General features: G+C 39.8%; 1 protein-coding gene across 2 annotated transcripts in view; it reads right to left on the bottom strand.

The window, feature by feature from the left end:
- The window catches only part of NCAPG2 (non-SMC condensin II complex subunit G2), a 45833-nt gene extending 34426 nt beyond the window's left edge, over window positions 1–11407 (bottom strand). For both annotated transcript variants that reach the window (XM_083823699.1, XM_083823700.1), the window contains exons 1-6: window positions 11018–11407; window positions 10358–10448; window positions 6057–6248; window positions 4914–5028; window positions 4271–4428; window positions 3290–3424 (exon numbers count right to left, since the gene is read on the bottom strand). In XM_083823699.1, coding sequence (XP_083679825.1) covers window positions 3290–3424; window positions 4271–4428; window positions 4914–5028; window positions 6057–6248; window positions 10358–10432 — 675 coding nt within the window. In that variant the 5' untranslated portion in view covers window positions 10433–10448; window positions 11018–11407. The remainder of the gene's footprint in view (window positions 1–3289; window positions 3425–4270; window positions 4429–4913; window positions 5029–6056; window positions 6249–10357; window positions 10449–11017) is intronic.
- Window positions 11408–15363: the final 3956 nt, after the last annotated feature.

The raw sequence follows: 15363 nt of genomic DNA, 5'->3' as shown, positions 1-15363 counted from the left end.
GCACAAAGTAGCTTTGAACCCCCTGAAGTGACGAAAGCATCCAACAGAAATTTGTATTCAGCTCTGTCCAATTCCTTTTTCCTGTGATCTCAACAGACTGACCCTGATCATGAGAACAATAGTGAATGACTCTAATCAAACCTGCCGCTTGTGATCAATGGACCTGAATTGATTATCGCCATCAGCATCCTCGGTATCCTGAGAGGTAAAAGGGTGATAGGTGAGTAAGACTGTGAGCTTGCCATCTTTGGGGTTAGCCCATCAACACGGTGCAGAGCACCTCATACTGCTGTGCTTGCGGCCATAATACTTTGTGACTTTGGCACTTGCATTTACACACACAAGGTTAGCAAGGAAGACGAGAGAACAGGCCTACCTCTAAAACACAGTAATAGATGCTCTGCAGGGCTCTCCAGCTGATTGGAAACCCCACCTGAACAAGAATGGCTTCATAAATTCCACACAGATAAATTCAGAGGCTCACTCCAGTAATGCAGTCTTATAATAAGCCTGTGAGAAATATTACTTCGTGTTGAATAGCACAGTCATGGAAGGCAGAAAAACTGAACTCCCTGATCTTGCAATGAAGCATAAATGTGCAATTCTGTATCAGTCTAGTCTGGTCTAAAAGTCAGGATACCATATTCCTGACCCTCCCATTCTCTTCATCCTTGCATACGATAAACCACTCAAAGCAATTTATCTAGCTGACAATCTCCCTAGGAAGAAAACTGATCAGCTACCTCTTTGAATGAACTCATCACATAGCTGCATGAGCATTCATGCTGCAGAGGGGAAAACAGGAATGCTAGCCCATGGTAACACAGGATCATTGCAACTGGAATTACATCTCATTAAGCTGTGATGGAGTTATACCCTGGATGCACACTCCAGAAAGAACGAGGAATACTTTTGTTATGAACTGTAGAACAAGCCTGCAAGCAATAAATCTTTAAGAGAATATAAGACCTGATAGGCGATTCAGACATCATGCTGATATTAGCTACGACTATTAGCATTTTAGACACAGAAGTTAAGACAAAGGTACAGCAGAGATGCTGAGGGTGTGTTAGACATGTTGCTACAAGAAACCTATCATTAGCAAAATGACCCAGACAGGGAGACTAGAGAATATGCATGAGCTGGGTGGCACTGAAACCGTACTCAGGATGCAAGACCCCCAAACAGAAGGATTTGCAACTGAAGCACAGTAGTTTCACAGCAACATGACAATGGTTTTGATACTTTGAATTGCAAGACACTAAATCACCTGTCTGCAGAGCTAGAGAAATCCCAGACAGTCACCGTTCCGAAACTGTACGGGCAGTTCACATATTGTAATTGAGTTGTGGTTGACAAACTGAGACATCTAAATTTGGATGTTTAAGTCTCCAGAATATTAATTGCCTGGAGAGTGATTCAGGTGATCGGTTGTCAAGTAACTGCTTTATGAAGATGAAATGTTCTGTTGACTCCATTGACTGGGGCACTTTGCCGCCGCCTAAACACAAAACAATTTTAAACATTCAGGGGGTTTTCCAGAAAGCAGAGATCTACAACAGACCCTGTATTTTATGTGCCAGTCCCACATGGATGTCTGAAAGAACTTAGGTCATTTAATGTAGCATTGGTCATTTACTTATGCTTAAGCAATTAAATCCTTCCCAGGACTTGAAGTGATTTGGCTCCCACATAGATACCTAAATTGGTTGTAGACACAATTTAACTGAACTCTATCTCAGAGTCTTCCAGGATAGGTTTTGGTTCCCCTTGTATTTTGGGCTAGGAAGTGGTTTCCTCAAGCATGGAAAGTGACCTGCCAGATAAATAGAGGAGTAAGAATTCATTTCCTACTAAAATAAGACTCCCATTAGACAGATCACTGAAGAAATTGCAAAGGTGAAATAAGTGATGGCAAAATACAGCACTGACTGGAAAAGCTTCCTGAGATGATAAAAAAAAAAACTTCCCTGAATGTGGCAACACTTAACCACAGCACTAAGGCTGCTAGATATTTTCCAAATGGAAGACGAGGACAGAAACAAACAAACAAACCTGTCTTGCAGTAGCATTTTCAGAAGATGACACATGCATTCCCCTGCACATGTTTGAACATTAGCTCAGAACAAGAAGTCCAGTGGGCAACAAGCCACTAGTGGTGTACCCCAGAGCCTCAATTGGCCGGATGGTCACACTCAAAAAGTTGTGGTCAACAGCTCAAAGTCCAGGTGGAGATCAGTAACGAGTGGTATTCCTCAGGGGTCAGTATTGGGACTGGCGCTGTTTAACATCTTTGTTGGTGACAGGGACAGGGGCGCTGAGCACACCCTCAGCAAGTTTGCTGATGACACCAAGTTGCGTGGTGCGGTCGACAAAGAGAGTAGGTTTAGATTAGATATAAAGAAGAAACTCTTTACTCAGAAGCTGGTGAGGTGCAGGCACAGGTTGCCCAGAGAAGCTGTGGATGCCCCTTCCCTGGAGGTGTTCAAGGCCAGGCTGGATGGACTTTGAGCAACCTGGTCTGGTGGGAGGTGTCCCTGCCCGTGGCACGGGGGTGGAATTAGATCATCTTTAAGGTCCCTTCCAACCCAAGCCATTCTGTGATACTGGACTAACACTGTTTAACGTGTTCATTAGTGACACAGAAGTACATGCTCAGCAATTTTGCAGGTAATTCAAAACTGGAAGGAGCAGCTGGTACACCAGACTGTGTTCCTCTCAGTGGTATTCAGTGACAGGGCAAGATGCAAAAGGCACAAGATGAAATACAGGAAATTATTTTAAATAGGTTTTTGTTTGTTTAACTGTAAGGGTGATCAAATATTGTAACATGTTGCCAGAGAGACTATAAGGTCTCCATCCTTGCAGATGTTCAGAAATGCAACTGGATATGACCCTAAGCAACCTGCTCGAGCTGACTGCTTTGAGCAGGAGTGTTAGACAAGATGATCTCCAGGGGTGCCGTCCAACCTCAAACTCAGTAAATCTGTCATTAATGCTCAGCAACATTACTTACTTAGGAATAATCAGAAGAAAAATTAGGAGGAGCAAATGTTATTTCACCTCCCTCCTGCATTAAACTTTTGAAAAACAAAATAAACCACCCCAAAATCAAAAACCAGAGCATTCCTATTTGGAGACAGAAAAAATAGCAAAAAGTCTGATAACAGCCCCAGCATCGTTGACTTTATGTCAGAACTTATCAGTCAAAAGGCTTAATGCAAAACTGTTAAAAGTAACCAAAGACCACTGACAGAAGAAAAGCAGAGCAGGATAAAATTTTGCTTACCTCTTCTTTTTTAATGTGTCTTACACTCATAAAACACTGAAGCAACAAGTCCTTGACTTCATTACTGTCCTCTGAATCATAATCAAAGCACAACAGTGTCTGATGTAGATTCCAGAGACGAATTACATCTGCACCCTGACAGAGAAAAAAAGCCCACATTACAGTGGCGTAGGTATACCTTTAACGTGAAGAATTATTTAAAGAATTTAAAATGCACTGTTAAAGACAGAAGGTTTCCAGATTGCAAAACTATGAACATTAATTTACTTTCACTGCTATCATTGGGAAAAGATTTCAAAAATGTGTAACTGCAGTAATACTGACTTTCAGCAACTGAAGACATGCTCGAGTACAGAAAGCTGGTATTTCATGCAAACTGCATCATTCCACTTCTAAATCTTTAAACAATGAAAGCAGTTAACATGGAAAAATAAAAGGAAGGAACAAGTAACAGAGATATTTATTGGGTTAGTGCAAAAGATATGTCACATTGCTCTAAGTAACTAATACATGGGGAAAAAAAAAATCAGTCTGTCAATTGAGAAATAAGCTAGAAAAAAATATTTGTAGAGAGATGAAGAGTAACAGAAAATGAAGCTTCCCATTTAAGAAGTCTCTTATGAGTCACGGAGGGTACCACTTAAAACCTGAATTAAAAAAGAGCCAATTGCTACTCAAACCCTTGTCACTGGACTTTACAAATTAGTGAAGAAAAAAAATGGTTGTAAAACAAACTGTTCTCTTGAGAAACTGATGCCAAAAAATCTTTAAAGTTCATTCCAGGGAAGGTAACATTTTAGTATGTGGTTTATGCAAGCAACCCCAAAAAGACAATTTGTGACAAATATGGTATCACAGGTTTCATTAACTGAGAAGCACTAAGACATGGAAAACAAATTAACTTGAAAAAAAATGTATTTTGGAGAGGATCTTTCTTGGAATATTCACTAATAATTTAAAGTTCAATATAGCTTCACATACCGTAGCAGCTTTATTCAGGCTTTTTCTTAGCAATATAATAAATACAGTTTTCCCTAGCTGCTCCTTCCCTTCCAGTTCTTTCTCCCACCACATTTCACACATACGTTGGATGGCGCCCTGTAGGCTTTTTTCAGATTCAGGTAACGCAGGAAGAATACCTACAACAGGAATAAAGTAATTATTTATTGCAATGAATGATATTATTCATTTAAAACGCTAGTCTCTTAGTACGCTAAGCATACCTCACAATATATACCAGCTGTTGTCACAGTTACACATCTTAACGGCTTATTCTTACTGTAGGTATTTAGGCGGCTTGGTTAATTTTAAGGTTTTGGCCAAGTTTTTGGATCAGTAACAGTGGAATCTCGTTTTGCCTTCAAAATGCTATAAGCCACAGAATAAGTAAAGTTGGGTGAACAGATGGGGGGGAAAGAAAACTATTTAAGTTCCAAGTTTTAGGTTGTGTAACTGATTTTTAATGCTCCCTTAAGTTTGTTTCATAAATTAGAACTTACATCAGTAGCAACTTTGTCCTTGAATTTTTTTTTTCCAAAGACCACTCGGGTCAAACAAAAAGCCTAGTACACCCATCTGCTAAAAGCCATTATAACGATGTACGGTATAACAGACAAGTACGCACCATTCAATATGAAAGCACATTCTAGAAGAACTTTGTAGTTTACAGTTTCATCCACTGCGGGTATGGAAGCAGTAACGACAGCTGTCACTCCTTGGATCACAGCTACAGTTTGTTTCTGAAAGAAAGCAATGTCGAGGAAACAATTCTGCAGTTTATTTATATTCAGAAGAAAATTATGACAAGAAATCAACCTTAGCAACAGAGAGCAAAGCTGAATTGCTATTAAGTTTCTGTTTTGAACAAAGAGTATACTGGCACCTAAAGTCTATCAAGAAGAGGCGAAAGCATAGTTTTTAAAGTACATCCTTTACAAAAAAAAAATCGAGAAAAAACTGTCAGGTCCAGCTAGGAGATAACTTGCTGATTGTACACATGTATCCACTCCTCCATTAAAAAAAAAAAAAACTTCATCTGCAACAAAACAACTCAGACAGACACCCATTCCAGAGCTAGAAAGGGTCTTGTGTAAATGCAAGATCTCCTGACTGATTTGACCAGTGACTTTAGATCCAGGTAAATGTGTCTACTTGTATGTGAAGTCCCTGCACATATGATGATTTCCTACAAGCCTCTAGGTCTCCCAGGTGATTTCCACTCTGAACTTTTTTTTCCCTCTAAAATTAAATAAACCTTTCCCTCCAGTATTCTAGAGAGTTCATGAACTGCAGTGCAGAAGCAGTAAACGAGGGTCAGAGTTAGGATAATTCTGTATAAACCAAATATAATCTGGGGGAGGAGCACTGAAATCTAGATTTCACAGTCTTAATTCAATAAATTGACATACTAAAACAGGTAGTGATTTTTTATAGTATACGCCAGATATTTAAGGCACATCAGAGATCAGCGTTTGTTTACTGAAATAAAACATACAAAACAACCACTGAAGTTTTGCCCAAACCAAGTCCCATCTTTGATAATCAAAATCATCAGCAGATATAATCTTCTATAGTGTAGTCCAATCATAACTTCAGTTTAATCCAAGCACGGTAATTAAAAGGTCAGTTATGAACGTGGCAGGAAGACGTCTGAAACCGACCTTGTTTGATAACCCTTCCATGTTTAGAGATGCTATGAAAATATTCCATTTTATTTCCCAAGTGAATATGAAATAGCTATCATATTGCTATTTTACAGTATTGTTACCATTTCTGGAACTACGTCAACGTCCATGCAATCATTATTTTCATCATCTTCAATCATCTGCCATGTTTCCACAGGTTTCTCCACCAAGGTCTCCTTCAACAGGTGTGTCAGCTTCTCCCATAGTATTTCTTTTTGTTTTCTTGGCAATTCTTGAAGTAGTTCATTCAAGTCAAAAGGATCAAATGTATTTTTCTGTGAAGCAGTCAGAAGATATTACAACTCCACATCAGTTTTGAGGCTTATTTTTCATTATTTCATTTCCTAAAATTAACACCTTTCTTGACATAAAGGATTACTTTCCATTCCTTTGCAGTTACAGAGACAAAAAGCCTTCCATAAGATTTATTTCTTTAAAAATAGCACATGAAATTCCTGCTGCTTAAGTTTATCATGATACAAGGGTGGCTTTCTAAAGACTTCAGTCTTTAGCTCTTCATAGCAACATTACTAAACATAAATCATCTCTCTGCAACATCAAATTCTGTCTCTCGTGTTCCAAGCACTTCTTTCCTAATGAAGACAATTCCATATCCTTAGCTAAGAAGCTAACAACCACACAAAATTACATTCACTGATCATATCTCTGCTATCTTAAATATAGACCGATGACAGCTGCTGAAAGGAAAACCTCATGCAAGGACTTGAAACGTAAGAGTCAGGAGGACGGCACTACAGATGTTGGAGCACAAACCGCATAAAGCAGCGCTGTGTATACTGCACTATTTTAAAGGCCCTCTATCAAAAGTAACTCCTGAGCACATCAACCCCAGGCTTCCTGGGCTCTTAAGCTCTTCTGACCGGAAAGCCATGACCAGTCTTAATAAGAGACCAGTTTGGAATTTGGTCAGTTGAGTCAGTGGTCACCATATCAAACCCTCTTCTTTAGCCTTGTGGATCCAGTCGGAGGAGGGAAGGGATTTTTGCTGAGACACAGGACTCTTTGGACAGAGCCCCCCCCCCATCATATGTATAATTTCTGCCAGCATCTTCAAACACATTTTCAGTTGTAACGCTATGTATAGGCAATCCTCCTCAAATGGTCACACGTGAATGAAACTAGAGTTCCAAGAAGAAAGGTAGCACAATCTCCTAATGTTACCATCTTTGACCCATTTAATTACTTAAAGGATGAATTACATGGAATATCCGTTTTACTAGGAGACTGGTCTGGATGATTTTGAAGAAACTTACTAGAAAAATTTACCTTAGAGATGCAAAGAGCCTGTAACCATGAAGAAAGGGTGGGCAGCCTGCTAGGAAAGGGAACACACAAAGAAAAGGAAAGAAGGAAAAACAGACTAGAAAAATAAACAGACACAGCCAAAAGGAAGTACTAGTAATTTCTGAAATGTAATTTGCAATACTGAAGTGAAGGTTTATAGGATTAAGAATGCTTTGGAGAAAAGAGGCAAAACGTCCATGATCCAGTAATAAAAATATTTTTAGTTTGCAGATGCATTAAAAAACAAGATTCAAAAAGAAAAATGTTGAAGGTAAAAAGAAAAATAGGAAATAATGAAAGAAGCAGCAGTAAGTGTTAGAAGGTTCCCAGAAGGCCATGAGAAGAAAGATCCTTTTACATATTTATAGCAGAATTTCTATTCTATTCTACAGTTGGAAACAAATACAATAAACCAAAGGCTGCACAGGGAGTTCTTCAGCCCTTCACTTCAAACAAACCCAGAAGACAGGATATTAAGATTGTAGCGTTTTGAACAAAAAGAACAGATCCATAATAAGACTAGAGCTTTCTGATCTTTCTCTGGGATGATATGATAGAATTATTACAAAACCTTTGAGGGAAAAGGATGCCATTGTACGCTAGTCATATCTGATTCATGCTCTCCTCTCTTAGAAATACTGTGCTTTCTTGAATTGGAACAGGACTTAGTGGAGAAATTTAACAGCGCCTGATAACGACTTTGATAAATAGCACCATAATATAGAATAGCAATCTTCTAAAAACAAAGAAGTGTGAAAAGTTCAAAGCAAATCACAAAGGAAAAGTATCAAAACCCTGGAATTTTAAAAGCTTCGAATGAAACAAAGCAATGGGAAGATGGAAATGGAAAGTTAAAGCAGGAGGGGAGAAATGAGAGACATTTAAAGTAGTAGCAACACTAAGAACAGAACATTAAAAAAAAATTTAAAAAGTAAATTCTGAGGCTATAGCACTAAATAGGTAGAAAAAGCAGAGGATAATTATAACATGAAAACTATGGAAAGCAGTGAGGCTCTAACTAGTCTTTCCCCTTCATGCCATACACATACACTTCTAAAGGACAGAATACACTACCACAGCCTCCTCCAGAAAATCAGTCAAGAATTATTTAAGGAAGATCCTAAAGTGAGGGTCCTCATCCTAAGATAAGATGTGGTTAAACACACACCCTTCGTCAAAAAAGGTTTGGAAGGAAAACGAACAGTGTAACTCAAATCTCTTTAACAATCAGAAAGTAATCTGGAAAGTCAAATTTCCTTACGCTATGAAATCATAAGACAATTTTAACCAATATACTCATTACAGCTGCTGATACACAGTTTCCAGAAATATTGGCAAGAGTTAGGCTGATGGGAGTGGAACTGTAGTCTAGAAACAAAAAGGATACAGACTAGTAAGTTGTGGTGAATGGATAAGCCAACTAGTTACTTCTGTAAAATAATAAAAGGTAGGCTCTCCTTTGGTAAAGGCATTAAGTTTCATAAGCAATAAAGACACACAGCTGAAATCTCTTGCAAGATAACGCTTATGCATTGGTGATGAAAAACATTACGATGATAAAACAAAATTTTAAAACTAAAAAGATGAAGATACATTAAGATAGATCAGTGGGTGAGATGAAGATGACAGAAACAAGATGACCAAAGTCAATAAAAACAAAATCTTGAAAGTACTGTGTGTTATCCTAAATGGAACAGTTTCTTATTAAAGTGTTTAGATTTGGAAAAAATGGGAAGGAGATTTCAAACAATGGCAATCTGTTAATAATGCTGTCATCTATAATTACACACAAGAGTGCAAATGAAAAATCAGCAAATTAGTTAGAAAAAGAGGTTCAGTGACGTTTGGGAGACATACAAGCCTAGGCTTATTACATGGTACATGACCTCTACTGTAGAAACGAGAGATTTATTATCTAGGCTACATTAGTATATTCATTTGCATCTCTGTGGACACAGAAGTCAGCTTATCAACTTACTCTATCTTGATACAGGTAACATTAAGAAAATACCGATTAGATTAGCAAAAACCCAAATCAAGTGACGTCAGTTGAAACTGAATAGTCTTATCAATAAAATAACACACAGATCTTTTTAAACATCTAAATTAAGATGATAAAAGGTAGGTAGATAGGTGCTGATGCTGGGAAAATGAGGACAAGAGAAACAGAATAAGAAAAAGATTCCCCACTTAAAAAAAAAGTTAGAGACATTATCTGACAAGGTCCTTGAAGGCATGAAAAAAAACTAATTCTTAAAAACATCCCACACCTCTAGCTTTCGATATAGCAAAGCAGAACTAACCTGAAGATCCCCTCTTTGTAATATGTGGTTTATAATATAAGAATAGAGAGGCTGCTACAGAGAAAGCTCAAGAAACTAACCTGACAATACCATTCACTACGGCTAGCAAAAGATGATTAGGAGAAATAGCTTATGTCTTAACAGCAGATCGAAACATAGCAGCAAACACCACAATGCAATTTTCTTAAGGAAACAGCATATACAAGAAGCGACACTGAACTTTTAATTCGTAAATTCCAGTGTATTTGCTTTTTCTTCCTCACGCTTCTCTCCACACTGAACTTAGAGCCAGCAATTGCTCACATCTCTAAGATGTTCAGTGGTAGAAAGAAGTACCAAGTACAATTACACATGGACTCAAGAACGTTTATACAACTTAAGTTATCAAATGAATGATTAAGCGCTGGTGAAGCATACCTCTGCTGTGTTTGTGTATGAGCTCATATTCCTTACACAGCAAGACAATGACACTTTCACAGATTAACTTTTTTTTTTTTAGTATTACTATAGTATAAATCATTATCTTAAAAATGCAAACTGCACATGGAACAAGCAACTGTTAGGAATATCAGCTGGGCTGTGACACAGCGAAATTTCAGGTTCCACACCTTTATATGTTCCATTAAGTGCCATAGGAAGTTCTTTCCTATGACAATTATTCTCGCACATTTGCAGATACCAGAAAAACAGTTTCTGCCGCTATGCCACAAAAATCTGAGCACTGACAGCAGACCTTAGATCTCATTAGTCATGTATGTGTACCGTGGCTTACTTACAGGAATCTGAGTAAAACGCAAGAAGTCTTCAATCGACTCTTTAGACACAACTTGCAAAAATGCTTCACGTTTCATTGTGGTCTTCTTTCACCTTGTTTTATAAGAAAAAAAAAAAAGAAAGAGAAACATATATGAAGTTAGAGAAAAGCACTGTGTCTCAAAACATAATCATTTATGGTCTCAGTGAATAGTATATAAGCATATATTTATATACAGCTTTATCTACGTGGTTATGAAAAAAACATGTCCCCACAGCTTACTGCAGTTACCGGAATCAACATTTAGATTTGTAACTGTACTAGGCTGCCCTACTTGTACGTATTAACTCACTTTTTATTAATTAAGAAAGTGTGAAAAGCAGACTTAGAAGACTGTTTTGGTTGATACTTCCACTTTTTAACAAGGACGGCGTTCCCAGCGCGAGCCTTGCTGAACAGGGCATCTACCTGGCCGTCCTTCCAGCCGGCAACATTCACCGCCTGAAAAGCTCTGAGGGGCCCCAAAACACCACAACTTTCTCCCCTTTCCCCCTGTCAAGCGACGACCCCGGGAGACGGGCCGGCACCAGGAGCTTAACCTCCTCACCGCAGCGCTCCCTCCATCCCGCCCGCGCTCCCCCCCTCTCCTGCCGGCCGGGTGAGTGCCCCGCTCCCCCCTTACCGGCACCGCTGTCCCACGCAGGGCAGGTCGGGGGGCCGGAGCGGCAGGGGACGGGGGGACGGGGGGCTCCGGGCACGGCCCCACACACGCTGAGGTGACGCCGGTTCGGGCCCCGCCGCGCGCGCTCCGCTGCCGGGTTCGAATCGTCCCGCGGCGGCCGTTGGGCGCGGGCGGGCGGCGCCGAGCTCACGTCTCGCGAGAGCCGCGCTCCTTCCTCCCCCCCCCCCGTCACCTCAGGGCGGGCACGGTGCTGGGCCGACGGGCCAGCTGCTATGGCGGGCAGCGGGTCCGCTTTGTAGAAGCGGGGTTTGGTTCTCCCGCCCTGGTGCGGGGTTGTGTGTGTGAAATCCAGGAGATTAAAGCAAAAAGACAAACGAAACATGGCGTGTTCGCTTTCTTTCTCGTGCCTGGGTGGGGTTTTGGGGGGTGTGGGGTGCAGGAGGCTGAGGAACGTGGCAGTGGGGCTGGGGTCACGGTGGGAGCAGGGGCGGAGGAGATGTGCTAGGTTACACAGTCCTGCTAATGGACGTGGCTGGACAGCCTAGTGTAGGCTGATCTGCTCCGTGTTGAACTTGGCTACACAGAAATGGTGCTCTACTGTTTTCACCTTACAATAAATGCTCACTAGTCCTGGGACTGGTGCTGTTTAGTATCTTTATCAATGACATAGATCGAGTGCACCTTCAGCAAGTTTGCAGATGACACCAGGCTGAGTGGTGCAGTTGATACAATAGAAGGAAGGGATGGCATCCAAAGGGACCTGGACAAGCCAGAAAAGTGTGCCCATGTGAACCTAATGAGGTTCAACGAGTCCAAGTGCAAGGTGCTGCACCTGGGTAGGGGCAATCCCAGACATGAGTACAGACTGGGAGAACTCATTGTGAGCAGCCCTGCAGAGAAGGACTTGGGGGTTCTGGTGGACAAAAATCTCAACATGAGCCAGCAGTGCACACTTGTAGCCCAGAAGGCCAACTGCATCCTGGGCTGCATCAGAAGAGGGTTGGCCAGCAGGGGAGGGAGGGGATTGTCCCCCTCTGCTCTGCCCTTGTGAGGCCCCACTTAGAGTCCTGCGTCCAGGTCTGGGGCCCCCAGCACAAGAAGGATGTGGGGCTGTTAGAGTGGGTCCAGAGGAGGGCCATAAAGTTGATCAAGGGGCTTGAGCACCTCTTCTGTAAAGACAGGCTGAGAAAGCTGGGGATGTTCAGCCTCGAGAAGGGTCTGGGGTGACCTCATTGCAGCCTTTCAATACCTAAAGGGGGGTTATAAAAAAGATGGAGAACAACTTTTTGGTCAATCAGACAATGACAGGACAAGGGGGAACAGATTTAAACTAAAAGAGGGGAGATTTAGATCAGAGGTTAGGAGGAAATTCTTCACTCAGAGGGTGGTGAGGAACAGGTTGCCCAGAGAAGCTGTGGATGCCCCATCCCCGGAGGTGTTCAAGACCAGGTTGGATGGTCCCTGAGCATTTAATGGGTGGCATCCCTGCCCGTGGCAGGGGGTTGAAACTAGATGATCCTTAAGGTCCCTTCCAACCTGAGCCAATCTGTGATTCCACTGCTGTCTTCCTGTAGCTCTTAAGTCTTGATGACTTCAGAGAGGGACAGGACATGTTAAGTTCATGTATAAGAAACAGCCTAAATATAAAATGCAGCCTAAATAAGAACCATGCCTAAGAAACAGCATGTCTTCTTCCACAGATCTCTGGTAACACAGACATAGTGTAATTGCAAAAAAATTTCTGTCAACACACAAAGCCTGCAACATCCAGCTGATTCCTTTGGTGACTTTTTCCCCCAAGAACGTTCCTGTTGCTTGTGTTGACAGCTACACATTTAATCTCAGTCACGGTGAACAATACACGCATTACATACTCTTCATCCAAAGTGATGAAGATCTAACCAAGCTGCTTGCCACAGGAAACTGTGTAGACTAGATGATATTTACACTTTGATAACTTTTTTTTTTTTTTTAAATCAGGAAATAGCTGCTTTCTGTTTCTTCTCAAACCTATTTTGTAGCGAGCAGAAATAGTTGGACTCAATTTCTTGAATTAAACATAAGCAGGTTTCAAATTTTGTAAAATTCCCTGTTCCATTTGTTTGAGTTCCTCTACAAACCAAGAAGAGTCAATAAGTCTTGTTAAGGGCTTAACTTCTGTCTTTCAGTTTCGCATTTGCAGTAGCATAACACTTCTCAATATTTTTCAGTGTTGTTAGCTGTTCAGAGGAGATGCTTGACTGAAATTGTTTACTTTCTGTCTGATAGTAGTACAGCATATGCTGCTTTTCTTCACAAACAAAACCCCAACAATTTCCATATAAATTCTTACATCTCACTGGACTTTCCTGGATTGCAATGTTTTTTAAAATGTGATCTAATTCTGATTCCATTTCATATTATATGTACAAATTCCCTTTTTAAAAGTAGTATTTATGTATTCTGCTAATATTTATTTTTTAACATGGAATTTTCTTTGATATTACTCTCTCTCACAGTATTAGTTTATATTCAAAATTAAGACTGGAACGTTTTATGCCATATATATTTGAATTACAGACTTTTCCTGTTACATTTTTAAAGTAAACTATATGTTCGTTTTTACATAGTTTGAAGACTATGGGATGAAAAAATAGTTTATTATAGGCTTATCCCATAGTTAATGCTATTTTTGTATTGGTCAAAAAATTTAACAGATGACTAATATGAGAAACTTTTGGAATAACTTGATTTTAACACAAATATTTGCCAGATAGAAATTGCTCTAGGAGTTGGAGAATGGGTTACATTACTTACAAGTGGTAACCAAGATGATCGTGTACCCAAGGAACAATAAGGCAGAAGGAGTTAGAAGTCAAGAAACTCATTTTCTTGAGCAACAAAAATAACCTGTCTTCTGTACACAGGAAGTTCTGTGCCACTCTTCGTCTTTACCTGAATCCGAAGAAGCACATACCTCTTCACATCATTTCACATCTGTACAAAGGCCTGTCTCCTTTGAAGTGTGGAAGAGGCAATCCAGCAAATTACCAACATCAACCAACCTCCTGGCAGCCACAGAGAAAGGTCCCTGGAGAGACAGATCCCTGCCCAACCTTAATCCCCACCCTGTGAAAACATTGCCTCCCAGGGACAGAATACTAAAAGAAGGAAGCATTTTGCTGCTCTGCTATAAAGAAGGGTCAAGGATTAGGTTTGTTTCAGATTCCAAAGACCTGACTTTGTTTCTTAAGATTCAGCTAACTGCAAGAAGCTTGTGAAGCGGTTTGCTTGAAATAAGTTGCATGAGCAATTATCACAGTTGGAGAATAGCAAAAGCAAATAGAAAAGTATGAAAACTGACATTTCTACATTGTGCTAATGTCTACTCTTTTTGCATATATTAAGAATCTTTGACATTTTAGATCCAAACTGATGGATTTGTTTATCATGTTTCTTGTGTGGTCTGAATATTTTATTAATACCTTGATTAGTCCTTTAATTAGATGCTACGTTAGTCACCTGGCTACTGTTTATTTAGTCAGGCACATATCCATTTAGCAAATGAACTAAAACATATTTTAGCTTATAATTTGTGTTGCATAGCAACCACAGAAGGATTTTTTTTATAGTATTGAAACTAAAAGTTGACATAGATAACAACAGACTGAATAACACTGTATGATTCATTTTAAAGAACCAGGTAGAGAAACTAAGAGAGGCAGAATAGGGTTTTGTAGGTTTTTTTTTCCTGCAAGAATCGTGCATGAACTGCAAGCTAGTAATGAAGCTATAACCCTATTTTCAGTTTCTCTAATGTTCCCCCGTTCACGAGTACCAAATTACATGTCTCTTTTTGACATGTCTGTTCATCTGTTCAAAATAATCTATACCCTTTGATAATAATCTCGTATTTATTATCATTTTCCTGTCAAGTCAAGTTAAGGCAAAAATGAAAAATGGGCCTTCCACACATGGTTGCTGAGCAACAGCAAATAAAGATTTGCTTTTGTGCTACCACTTCATAAACTAGTCTTTATTCTTGTTGGTAGCCTGTATGAGAGATCTCAATTACAAATGTCTCTCACAAGAATATCATAGGTTGGACTGTATCAAATATTCCATTTTAACCTGTATGAGTCAACACTATAAATACTTGTAAAAATAAACAAACAAGCAATGCCCTGAGTGTCAGATGCTTTCTTGGCATTTTTTTTTTTTCCTATTTACAACGTTATTTTCTAGATAATAATTTCTGATGAGATTATTGTACACATTATCTAGTAACCTTTTACAATTTACTCCTATTTCTTTCCATTTGAATGTATAATTTGTTATAGTTAATACAGTATCCATGAATCTGCTTA

The sequence above is a fragment of the Anser anser genome (genome assembly GCF_964211835.1).
Source record: "Anser anser genome assembly, chromosome: 2".
NCBI lineage: Eukaryota > Metazoa > Chordata > Aves > Anseriformes > Anatidae > Anser > Anser anser.
This window is presented reverse-complemented; position numbering and strand designations above follow the sequence as displayed.